Source organism: Zootoca vivipara, chromosome 14 (genome assembly GCF_965207765.1).
Source record: "Zootoca vivipara chromosome 14, rZooViv2.hap1.1, whole genome shotgun sequence".
Lineage (NCBI taxonomy): Eukaryota > Metazoa > Chordata > Lepidosauria > Squamata > Lacertidae > Zootoca > Zootoca vivipara.
The window spans coordinates 5,105,701-5,119,200 of NC_142597.1; the positions used below are offsets into that span (position 1 = coordinate 5,105,701).

Below are 13,500 nucleotides of genomic sequence, written 5' to 3' on the forward strand. Positions count from 1 at the left end.
CTAAGTTTGCTTGGTCCAGCTTCATGTTCCACCCTATTTCCAAGCATTTCTAAAACTGATTCTGAAACCAGCACATGTGTAATTTATTTCAGGGAAAGGGAATAGACAGGGGTCAGCAAACATTTTCAGCAGGTTCCACTGTCCCTCAGACCTTGGGGGGGGCGGACTATATTTTGGGGGGAAATGAACATTTTTGTGTGTGTCAAGACCCCGTGGCCTCCCCTTATGTTGAATAATAACACGTGCACACCGTATTTTAAGTTAATCGGCAAAATTTAGGCCACAACTTTATTGCTTACAGAATGTGAACGGTATTGGCTTAGGCACTGGAATTGAACCGACTATATCTGACTCCTGCCTGCCTGCAGGAAGTCTCACAAGGGTTTACCACCAGCAGGGGGAGCCCTGCTAATACACATCAACTAGGATCTCCCCCAGGGTCACCAATAGGGGTCATGCCATGGCCCTAGCCACCGTCTGGGCTTTGGACAGAGACCACGCCCTTCGGATTCCTTTAACAGAATACCCTTTAGTATGGAGGGACAGGGGATGGCCACAGCTTCCCCTCCCATCAACCAAGCTTTTCCAATGCCTAACCACCAAACCATACAAAGTTGTAATGATTTGATAAGCTTACAGAAGACAACAAGATGGGGTTAAGGATGGGGCAGTGGGGGAAAGCTCCTTTGTAATTGACTGGGTTTTACCCCTTATGGTTGTGAAAAGGGGGCTCTTTCATGTTGCCTCTAGCTGCATGGGAGCTGTAACTGCCATATGGCTAAAGTAATATCAAAGGCTGCAATCCTATACACACATAAGAAGAATCTCCTGGTGGATCTGACCAAAGGCTCATTTAGTCCAGCATCCTGTTCTCACTAGATGCATAATATGGGAATCCTGGACATTAGCACAACAGTGCTTTCCCACTTGTGCTCCTCAGCATACTACCTCTGATGCTGAAAGAGGAGCATAGTCATTGGGGCTACCAGGCATTGATAGCCTTATTTTCCATGTATTTGTCCAAACCTCTTTTAAGGTGGTGGGCATCACTACATCTTGTGGTATCAAATAGGCAGTTATGTCTACCCTAGGATCACTTTGGTCGCCCTTTCCTGAACTGCTTCCACCTCTACAATATCTTTGTGGGGATGCAGTGGCTAGAACTGCACACAGTATCCCAAATGTGGTCACACCATGGATTGCTATAATGTTATCGTGATGTTGGCAGCCTTGTTTTCAATACCTTTTGTAACATGGACTTCATCTTTTTCACAGCTGCCACACACTGGGTCAACATTTTCACTGAACTATCATGAACTTCTCTTTCCTGGTCAGTCCTCACTAGTTCAGGCACCATCAGTGTGAGTGTGAATTTTTTGCCTCACTTGTTTAGATTGGAATCATATTTCTCATCTGAATTCAATTCACTCAGTTTCGAGAGGTTCTCTGGGGGCTCCTCTCAATCCCAGCTCACCATTCATCCCAATTATTTATGAACAAATTAAAACACAGAGATCCCAATGAGCGTATTGGGCAGATTCCACTACATCTCTCCACCGTCAAAACTCTCCATTTATTCCTGCTCTCTTCTTCCCGTTACTTATCCTATGAGAACCACTTCTCATGCCCCATGACTGTTCATCTTACTCAGGGACATTTTCAAAAGTTTTTCAGAAGTCCAAGTACACAATGTCTATCCATCTGCATACTTACCCACTCAAAACACTAAAGGTTTGTTAGATGGGACTTGAGGAAGCTATGCTGGCACTTATTCAGCAAGACGTATTCTTCTATATGTTTGGTAATTCTCTCTTTGAGAAAGCTTTTCACCAGTTTTACCAGAAAAATATTAAACTAACTAGCCTGTAATGTCTCACCTCAATTCTTATTCTTATTCATTAGTGTTATTAGTGTTATTGGTCAGGTATGGGTATTACGGTAATCTTAAGGTATGGATGTTTATCTTACTTTTTTTTGGTAAGAAAATCACCAATTTCACATTCGAATTTAGAACTTCTTTAATGCCATCTGGACCTGGTGGCTTGTTCATTTTTTTATTTGTCAGTAAGGCCTAGAGCTTTTTCTCTTATCGCCACTATTTTTATTTATTTTATTAATTAAATTTATTTTCTGCCCTTATTCCCAATGGAGCCCTGACTGGCATTGGCCTTAATGCCTCAAGAGTTCCCCTGAAGGATTAAGATTAAAAAGTCAAAACTAATTCTACTAGAACTCAGGGACATCCATGGAAGCTGAATGTTGGAAGATTCCAGACAGATAAAATAAAGTACTTCTTCACACAGTGCATGGTTAAGCTATGGGATTTGCTCCCACAAGATGTAGTGATGGCCACCACTTGGGTGGCTTTAAAAGAGGATTAGACAAATTCATGGAGGAGGAGAAGGCCGTCACTGGCTTCTAACCATGATGGCTACATTCTTCCTTGATTGCTGGAGGCAGTAGGCTTCTGAACATCAGTTGCTGGGAATTGAAAGTAAGGAGAGGGCTTCATGCTTAGGTTCTCATGGGCATCTCATTGACCAGTGTGTAAATGGATTACTGGACTAGATGGACCTTTGCCCTGATCCAGTAGGGTTCTTCTTAGTAGAAAATTTGTATTTAAAAAAGCCAAACAGGACAATGGAGTGTGGCCAGTGCATCAATTTACTTTAGAAGGAAGACAAGATACTCCAGACCTCAAAAATCCACGGAGAAATTCAGAGGAGAATTTTGGAAGCACCCATATTCTCTAGACCAATGTGCATTCATTGAAAAATAAAAAGCTCACCCTGTGTGGGAATATTCTCAAACCTGTGTGTCCCACTTTCAGAAAGAGAATTTCTGGCTTTAACAGCTGACAAAACTGTTCTTGGCCCACAAAAGGGAAACCTGCTCTCTGGGAGAATTTTATGCTGACTGAAAGAATGCTTTGTCTTCACAAGATGAACTTAATTCATTCCAAAAGGTGCCTGTCATACTGCACATTAATGCTGTACTCGCATTCCCGCCACAAAATGTATTGCTTTCATGTGCCAATAGATTTCATCATTGTGCATTTGGGTGGAGCTGGGACTCTGCTCCAAAGTGAACATTTCCCCTGTGACATAAGAGAGCCCAGTCAGATGCACTTCATTATTTTCTCTTAAACAATGGAAATAAATTTTAATCTCTTGCTGGCCAGCCCAGACCACACTTCAGTGGCAAGGGAATAAGGTTGAATTATTCCAGTGTCTGAAATATTTACGAGAAGATTTTAAATTGTAACCAAATGTAAATCAAAATGTATATTATTGCACATACATAATACACACACACACACAAACAATTCCAACCACGCACAAGCAGAGACTATATTATACACACCCACTGGGATAGAGGTATAAACTTATATATACACCGGAAGCATACAGTCAACCACAGATCATTCTAGCATATTTTTATGTATATATGTGTGTTCATGCGTGTGCTTAATTTAATATGTCTGGAGGTGGCAGTGGCATAAGGTATCAAAAACAATCATGTAGTGAGAGATTTGGGGCCAGAGAAGATGTGATGTGGTAGCTATGGTTGTTTTCTCATGGTTCTGCCTCATTTTTCATATAAAGTAAGGTGAGGAAATATATTATTTTTTACAACAAAAACTGCATGTGGAGGAGGAAACTTGACTGCCCCACTACCTTATTGCAGGTCTGGATGCTTTGAGCTCTTCCCTCCCCAGCCTAGTTCTTGCCCAGTATCTCAGTGCCAAACTAGGAATGGTCCAACTTGTGAATCTCCTGTGGGTGTGCTTCCTGCCACCACCACAAAAAAAGAAAAATCTCTCAGCTGTTTCCATAAAATATCCACCAAAAATACAGATAAAATCCACAAAATTTAAAAAACAAGTATACATAATAAAATGGTAAATAATGCTAAGCACCATCCCCCTGAGGTTAATAGATCTATTCATTTATTACATATTATAATTTATTTCAACATTATCCCAATTGTCTTGGATTTAGGGGGCTGGGGAGTTTCTCTTACCCCACACCAAAACAAAATAATTTAGATAATGTTGAAATAAATAATTAGTAAATTAATTCATAGTTTTGCAGTCTCTTACATACTCTGGACAGAGTACTAGCACAAGTTATGCTTGTGCAACAGAAATTCATCTGCTTTTCCTCCTCCCCATACAACCCAGCAGCCTTCCCAAATCTGCTCTAGTGGGTGGGGAGGGGATCCAGAAGAGATTTGGGGTAGTGTGGGGGTGGGGAGAAGTGTGCTACCATGATGGGTTCCTTAGCACTACACTGGATACAACCCTATGCACACTAGGCCCAAAGAATACATATATGTGAACAGCACACGTACACCTAACTGTGTATATTCCATATCTGCACTCTCAAACCTTGGCAGTAGTACTCTAGGACACCAAGGGAAATGTTTAACAAACGTACCTTTCAAACTGCACAATCAGTATGGGCACAGCAGTCCCTGGCATATGTTGGTTCTAACATGTTTGTTACTGTTACAGCCATCATTACCATATGACATTCACAGCTCATAGTATGTGTGTCCACCAGAACAGTACACAAATATGCTGTGTATTGCAACAAAAACAACAAAATAGATTCCAGCCCCCCGCCTTTGCTGCTTCTAGTTTGGGCAACTAGAAGGAAGTGGAGTATCCTGTAAAAGGGCATGGCTGATTGGCATCTTGAGAAACAACACTCCACATTGCAATGTTTCGTTGCATATCCCAAGTGAACAATAAGAATGGAACATGAGTGGCTGGGGAAACCCAGCCGGATGGGCAGGGTATAAATATATTATTATTATTATTATTATTATTATTATTATTATTATCCACACCCAGTGTCAGTATGCCTCTGACCCAAGACATTTTGACACCTGAGGTGAATCATAAAATGGCAACATGCCCCACTCCCCGGCCAGGGAAGAAAGGGTGAGTGAAGAACAAAAGGGGAAGAAAGATCTACGTCAGGAAGAAGGGTGGGAGGAGACCTCCTATTCACCAAGAGTGCTGGCAAGGAGTAGGCAGATCAGCCTCCAACAGCCTTAGCTGTTGCTGCCACCGCAGCAGCAGCAGCAGCAGTGGGCAATGTATTCACTGGAGGCCAGATCTGCTGCCCTTGTGGATCCTGCCACTCAAGGTGGTCACCTCATCTTGTTTCATGGATGCGTCAATTCAATTGTTGGATACTGGGGGCAAACTAGTGCTGTGCCAAGATCTGTCTTCTGGTTTCTCAAAAGTTTTCTTCCTCTGTGAAAGAGGCTTCTATAGGGCACTTTAGAACTTCATTGGGATTTTGGTTGGTCTGCAGTGTGGCATAAACCTGTTCTCTGACAGGTGGCCAAGGGTAGTGTTTGTGTTTTTCTTTCCATCAAAAACTTCTCCAGCACTCTACAGCCTTTTGGGTTGCCCTCACTTTCCATTCCACCCCATTGAATAAGTTACATCATGATGTCTTCCCTGGGCTTTGATTGAAGTGCAGACTCCCAAGAATGCTGCAGAGTGCAGATCACTGGTGAGATGATTTACAGAATGAAAGACATGACACTCACAATGACCCCTTGGCCACTTGCATCCCATGAGAATTTCACCAACTTTTTATGTCCCCTTTGATAATTTTCAGGTGAAATTTCTTTTTTCCATTAGTTAATGGAGAATAGTCAGGGGGGAGGAATGCAGGGGACATTTTCTGGCACAGGGCTAGAGAGAGTACTAGATGAATCTTCATCATGTTCCACCCAAGCTTTTCCTTCACCATGAATCATTCATCTACTTTAAAATATACCTACTGTAGCTTCCAGTGCCTCCTGATACCAGTTGAATGATTCCCCACTACTTTAATAATGATATGTTGGTTTTATTGTATATTGAATTCATTTTTGAATTGCTGTTTTGTATTGAGTTGTTTTGTTGTATACTAGCTTGCCATTATTGTAATCACCACAACAACATATTTTATCAACGAAAAGCTGCTTAGCATTATGGATGAGAAATTGTTCTTTAATTGATTCCTAGCTCCACTCAAATCTCATGCTGAAAATAGACCACTACCAAGCATGTTCTATACTGAAGAGTTAAAAGTCCATGATTTTTGTGTTTTGTTTTGGGTTTTTTTAAAAAAGGAAGCGGACATTCCTCTATAGTCTCCAGCTCCCAGGCCCTCCCCCTTTCACCAGCCAACAGCTTTCCCCCAGTGAGCATTTCCTGGGTCATGGAGGGTGACCCTTTCCATCTGGAATCAATCAGTCAACTCCTGACAACTTCCTGAAACACCTCACTCCATTTCCTGTTCTCTCCCCCTTCTCCTTTCCCCCCTCGTTCGCTTCACTCTTCAAAACTGCAGGCCGCAGCAACTTAATGTTAGAGGGTCAGGCACAGTTAGACTCCAAAACACTACACAAGAAAACCTTTGACCTTCAGAAATCTTTACATCTTAGCTAAACAAATCAAGGTCAATATTTCTTACCATTATCTTGTTAACCATTTAGGTGCTTTCCCCCTCCCTTCTTTTGCCAATGCCCTCCTGATGGCATATCCATCAATACCACTTGTTCACCCATTATCATAAAACATGACATGCTTTTGTTTTCTTTAAGGGTATTTAAGGCTGGTGAAAGACACTGGACTGTTAGTATAACTGTTGAACACCATAGGCAAGTATCACTTGTATAGCTAAGCAAGATGTCAGGCTAAGGCCTTCCTGAAAGACACTTTTCTAGTTTGGGTTCACTTTGCCAGCCAAGATTAAACACTGGTGGCATGAATTTAATTCTTACGTTGTAAATGTACACTTAATACAGTGGCTGAGTGGATCTGCCTTCACCTTTGCTCACATATTCTCTCTCTCTCTCTCTCTCTCTTGCACATTAGTTACATCTAGGAGTGCATATCCCATTACAAGTTACCTGTTCATTACTTGCTGGTTTTAAGATTAAAATATGTCTATGCATGCAGAAGAATGATATTGTAATCAGGTGATTGGGGTCTAAGAGGGTATAGTTGCTTGTCTCTCTCTAGAGTTAATCACCAACATTATTCTCTAAATAACAGGACCTCACAGGTGCCTGTTTTGGTCCTTAAAATTTCTTCTTCTTTCTGCAAAGCATGTAGCAATCACTCATTTATTTGCTCCCAGACTGACTGGCACACAGGCACCTGAGTTTGCTATTAGTGGGGACCGCTGTGAGAACCAGCACTAATTGAAATATAATGGTGTCATCAATGTACTCCAAGGTTATTCTTCTGCTAGAATTGTTCTGAGGTTTGTGTTCCCAATGAGTGTCCAGAATTTGTGCAGCCTATCTCATCCCTCAGTGAAATGGTGGGGGTGGAATCCTGATATAGTTCCAAGAGAGGGGTGGGGATCCTTTATAGCACCGGACATCTGGAAACAATGCGAAATTCATGATGTACTTTCCTTTATAACTGCTCAGTTACACTAACATATTTTTCTAGTTTGGCAAAAGTTGCTATGCTATTAAATTTTAATATTTATTATTGTTATTTTCATCATGGGAAGAAGAAAAACAAGTCACAGCAGCCTCCCATTCTGCTTTCTCTTTCCATTCGGACAAGCTTCCCAAAGTGATCCATTGGGGTTCCAGTGTGAAAGGAAGAGATAAAATGACTAATGAATTTGTCTTTGTGAGTGTGCACCAATTTAGTTAACGGATTAACTCATTGTTAATACTGCCTAATCACTTTGGGGTTCACACAATAATAGTGGCTAAATAATGGTAAGAGATATGTTTAATTTGGAAACCTGGTTGGATGAAATTTTTACTTGTCCCAGAGATCTATGGAAGATGTCAGTTGCTTATTCAGAGGATATACTGATTGGTCACCTCCAGACTCAGTATTTTGTTAGAAAAGGGGGAGGGGGTTTCCACAAAATAATGTCACATCACTGATCACGTCTCATTGTAAAGCTACTACACAGAATGACTTTGGCTGGAGAACTGCATTGCAAAATTCGAAGATGGGTGAGTTTAGAAGGATGGCCATGCTCCAGTTCATGTACTGTTTCAAAAAGTGCAAATGAGGTAGGTTTACCTTTAAATGTGAACTGAATTGACTTTCTCCCTGGACATGTACTAGCACTAAAAAGCCTTGTGCCATATCTACATCAGTTACCTTCAAATAGAGGGTTCTCTTCTGACAGTGTTTCTAATACTATACAAGGTTACATGACCTATAGTATACAAGCTTACATTACATATATATGACCCTTCTATAACCTGTACATGATCTAGCATAGAGATAAAATTAACTCAGATCTTTTTGTTCCCCTCACCTACTTTTCTGTTTCTAAAACATAATTAAATCAAGAGTTTGAAGAAACACCCCCTTTAATCCTTCATTCTGCATGTGCAACGCCTGTATCTTGTTTTAATGAATCTGAGATGGTCTTACATTTTTAGGATTGACAAGTGTCCATTGTAACCTAAATCGTAATCTCTGGCACTTTAATTATTTTTTGCTGATATAGGGCATATGGAAGAAGTTGGATGAAAGATAAAAGAGCATGCATTTTGGGAGCTGCAAAAACATTACTGATATTTTGATATGATATTCACACTAAAAACACTTGAGTGGAACTCTTACCAGCATCTGTGTGAAACTCTTCAGAAGAGAAAAAGTTTTAGTATTTTTTTTGCATTCTTTAATATACCATATAGATAGTTTTAATGTGGGATCCAGGAATCTCTGGGCTTTTACAGTGCATAGTGTTTAGCAGTGGAAGGAGCTCAGAAAAAATACTGAAAGAATACAGAAAAAAATACAGAAAGAAAAAATACCATGTTCACCAACACATTTTAAAAATTCTCTCACATGGAGAGAATTAAACAAAGAGCACTTAAAAGATGGATTTCCCTTTGCAATCTGAAATGGTACCAGTTATGTTGCGCGGACAGGTTTTGAAGCTATAGTTGAGGACCACACCCAGAAGAAGGAGCAAGCAGATCCTCAGTGTAGCAGAAATGATTTAACACATTTTGAAGTAAAGTAACTCACATTTAAATTGAAAGAGGTGGCCTCATAAGACTATTAAGTCCAATGCAGCTGTGCTGTGGAATTGTACAATCTATTCTACCACCTCCAGACTTTACCACCTCATTTCACTCCATGTGTACACAAAGCCTTAACTAATTCCTCTTCAGATTTCAATCCAAGTTCTGAGTCTCAAACCTTAAGTAGGGAAACCTTCCTGTTATACTCCCTTCCAAGGCCCCATAACTCTAGCTGTATGCTACAGGTTGGCCCCCAAAATATTCCCTTCCCTGACAGCAAGCACCACAGCTCTGAAGGTCAGTTGTGAAATTATACTCTTAAAGGTATCTGAGGGTCAGGGGTGTAAGAGGACGACATTTTCCATTCTTCCCTGTATTTGTCACATGCAATGCTGTTTCCATTCCACTGCTTGAGAGGACACAGCCCTGGCTGGAAATTGCATAGCATCCATAGCAGCGTCTTCCATAAAGACTTGTGCCTGAAGAAGTTTAGAAGTAGTTTGATGCTGACGTATTGCATCTGGGGGAAGGGAGGGCCAGAGGTCCTCAAGCCACATTAAGTAACTTATAAAAGTTAAGTTGTTATTCCACCCCATTCATTTCAATGCAAAGGAAACAATGCAAATAGCAGGAAGATGTAAATGTGGACAAAAAGCAAAAACAACAGTGAATATATATTTGCTGGTTTGATTTCTGTCTCAGCATGAAACAAATGCAGTTGTACCTCGGAGGTCGAACAGAATCCATTCCGGAAGTCCAGAGCCGTCCTTCCTACTGGACTGACTGGCGCGTTGCGCCAGGGCGCCGGCTTCTCAGGGGCGCCCCAGCAAGTGAGGGAGGTGCGCGGCCCACGTGGAGGCGAGGCCGGGGCGCACTGCAGAAAGAGCTCCGGTGGCTCCCGAGCCCAGGCGGGGGGGCAGCGGGAGCAGCGCCCGAAAGGGCTCCTTTCGGTGCACTGTTCCCGCCTCGCCCCCTCGCAACAGCAGGCTTGCTAGCCGCCGTTCTAACGGTGCCTAGCAAGCCCATGGGGGGGGCAGATTCCAGAGGGATTTTTGCACCACAGCGCTGGATACCCTTAAGACAGCCCTGTGGAAGTCCATTCAACTTCCAAAATGTTTTGAAACCAAGGAGCGGCTTCCAATTGGCTGCAGGAAGCTCCTGCAGCCAATTGGAAGCCATGTAGCTGCATTCGGGTTCCAAAGAACATTTGCAAACCAGAAAACCCACTTCCGGATTTGCGGCATTCAGGAGCCAAAACATTCGACTCACAAGGCATTCAGGATCCAAGGTATGACTGTATGTGAACATTGGCCATATCCACTCTGAGTTTTGAAACTGAAGAGGCCAAAAGAAGTGGTAGAACAGGCTTAAATAGCTTTATGCCCTCTTCCACCCTGGTTGATGCAGAGACTTCCCTTTCTCAAAGTGATTACAAAGGCCATTTGCTTCTGCAGACACTGCAAGAGAACCAGAAGTGGAATTCCGGAAGGGAAGACATCAGGAATCAAAGCAACAACAGAGAAATGTTTATGCAATTGTTGTGGACCACCACCACCACCACCGAAAATCTGGGTTAGGGTTAGGGATAGACCCTCTTTGTTGCACTATAGATAATGTGCCAAATTTAAGTGTCAAAGGAAAATAAGGAAAGGTACATTGATTCTGCAGTCACAAGCAGGTAGCCTGGGAACTCCACAATCTGTACAGAATGTGGTGGCTAGAGACTTGTCTAAACCATACCATGATGGTTTAGCACCAGATTCGATTTACAGAATAAATTATCTCTCTCCAAGTTGAAAGCTAACCTGCTGGGTTGTTTTTCTTTAAGAAGCAACCCTGTTTCCTACCCCCAGCACCCTTAAAACCACCTGCAGCAAGGCTGTGTGTTTACTCTTTCATTATGTTTGCTCAGTCATCAAGCTACAGTAGCAGAATCAAATGGAGAGTGGTTAGGCTCGAGGCATTATAGTGGTATGTGGAGAACTGCTGTGAATGTGTTACGTCTGCACACAGCCTTAAATAATTACAGCGTGGAAAGGAGAGAGAAAGAGAGATGAGATTTAGTGCCTGTGTCTCCTCAGCCCCCTCCTCTTCCTTCCCTCCCCCCCTCCCCATGTTTCCAACTTGACACACTTCACCTCCTTCTGTGTTTTTATTAGCTGGTATTCTCAATACATCAGCGACAGCTATGATGAAACCAGTGGCAGATTTTCCTGCAAAGCAGCTGGGTCATTGTCCCATGGGCCTTGTTGCCTTTACCATGCAAGATCTTTAAAGTGACCATGCCTGGATCAGCTGCCGTTTTGAAAGCACTTGAATGGACAATTCTGAGCATGTTAAAGTGTGTGTGTGTGTGTGTGTGTGTGTGTGTGTGTGTCGGACTTGTGCATGGCTCACAGACAGAGCTACTTTGAAAAATTCAGAGACAGCTACCTATCATGAACACAGTCCCTGCTATGGGCAGTTGTACATGCAAGCGCTTTGCTTTGGGGTGTCAAATCAAATATACATCACTAGTTGGCAGGGTACATCACCTCCCCTCCTGGGCATTCAGAAGGGGAAAGCGGGGGAAGCAAGGATTAAATACGACAAATGCAGGGAAAACTTTAACAATATATGATGGGGTTTATCATTTACTGTCATCTCATTTATTACCCACAGTGTCAGTGACGAGGAACGGAAGCGAAAAGACAGACAACTTACTTAACAGAGAATCCCATAACACTTACCTGGAACCGTCGCATATCTCGAGGGTTCCCGGCTGTTTTCAAACAATTCTGATTGCACTTGAGGAAAAATTTTAAGAAGAATCTGTAGGGGGAAAGAGAGAGTGTGTGTGACATCTTCCACTTTAAAAAAAATTGTGTCTGTTATTATTTACTTGCTTTGTGCGGATATGATTGTGCCTTGTGGCAGAATCCACCGGGAGACATCAACAGAGTGTTTTAAAAGCATGCTGTCAATTAAAACAGATTAAAATGACATTTCTCGTGGAATTTGTTTGCCCTGCAAAGAAATACCTAGTGCTATTAGAAACCAGAGATCCTTTTTTATATTAAAAAAAAAACTTTTAGCTCACAGACAAACAAGGCAAAATACAATAGGTGAAGCTTCCAATCTGAGGACAGAGGCAAGAACAGTTGCATTGGGAATTTGAAACAATAAAACAAAAAGAAAGAATAAAGATAATAGACCTAGAATCTCCCCCCATAAAAAAACCCTGAAAGTATTTGTATACTCATGAATGCAACTCTGCAATTTATATCTCTTTATCTGGGTCTAAGTGACATTCACACATTATGTGGATGTGAAACTGGGATTTGCATAAAATCCAGAGGAGCTGAAGCCAATCCTGGTGTTTTCATAAGTGTATGCAGGGCTTTTTTGATAGAACAAGAGGTGCTAGAACTTGTTGAACCCACCCAAAGTTGTTGAGCTTTTTTTAATGGGGGCCCATTATTCAAAATTCAAAATGAAACACTGGGCAACGCAGCACTACGAAGCTGCCAGAACGCAGCAAAGAGGTGCCAGAACACAGCTCCGGTGAGTTCCAGCTGAAAAAAAGCTGAGTGTATGTATATAATAAATATGTTTCCAGGGGCCGTACCTCAATGGTAGATCCCATGCTTTGGATGCACATGGGCTCAGGTTGAATCCTCAACATCTCAACAAGAGGATCTCAGTACCAGGGCTGGAAAAGATCCTCTTTCTGAGATCAACTGCTGGTCATGATAGACCAAGGCTGGAGAACCTTTGGCCTTCCAGATGCTGATGGTCAGGGATGATAGGTGTTGTAGTTCAACAACATTTGGGGGGTTGTCACAGACAATACTGTGGCAGACCATACTGAGATAAAGGACTAAAAGTCTGTTTAAGTGTCAGGCAATTTTATGTGATGATCTCATCCATACTCTACATTTTAAGGTATATACTTTAAAAAGTGAAGAAGCCATAATGAGGTCAAACATGGTGAAGTGGACAGAATATTGAGTTTTGGTGTGGAGGGACACAGGGCCAAATCCCTACTCAGGTCATCAACCTTACTGAATAGCCTTGGGCAATTCTCTCTCAGTTTAGACTATTTTATAAAATTGCTGGGAGCTTACATAAAATATGAAATTCATGTAAGAGCTGTTCACAGAGCCCCCCCCCCTAAAGCACGGAGGAGGGGGGGAGACAGCCTGATATATAGGCATTAAGCAGAACATCAGCACACAACACTTGAATGCATAGATGTTCCAATCAGCACATGGATATTAAGCGACAGACTGGGATGTTTGCATGGGATGTTTGCAGACATTCTGATGAGGTCAGTGAGTGTGGTCCAACACAAAGGCCAATGTGACCGGCTTGTTTAAAATCTTCATCTGCTGTAATGATCACACAGGTTGACCATGGGGAAGTCTCTACCTGTCAGCCTAATTTATCTTCCAGGGGTGCTGGGGTAAAATGATGAGGGAGTGAAGAACAATG

General features: G+C 42.0%; 1 protein-coding gene across 2 annotated transcripts in view; it reads right to left on the reverse strand.

Annotated features, from left to right (window-relative positions):
• The window catches only part of EBF2 (EBF transcription factor 2), a 251,443-nt gene that overhangs the window by 60,400 nt on the left and 177,543 nt on the right, over positions 1–13,500 (reverse strand). For both annotated transcript variants that reach the window (XM_035138787.3, XM_088657747.1), the window contains exon 7: positions 11,757–11,838. In XM_035138787.3, coding sequence (XP_034994678.1) covers positions 11,757–11,838 — 82 coding nt within the window. The remainder of the gene's footprint in view (positions 1–11,756; positions 11,839–13,500) is intronic.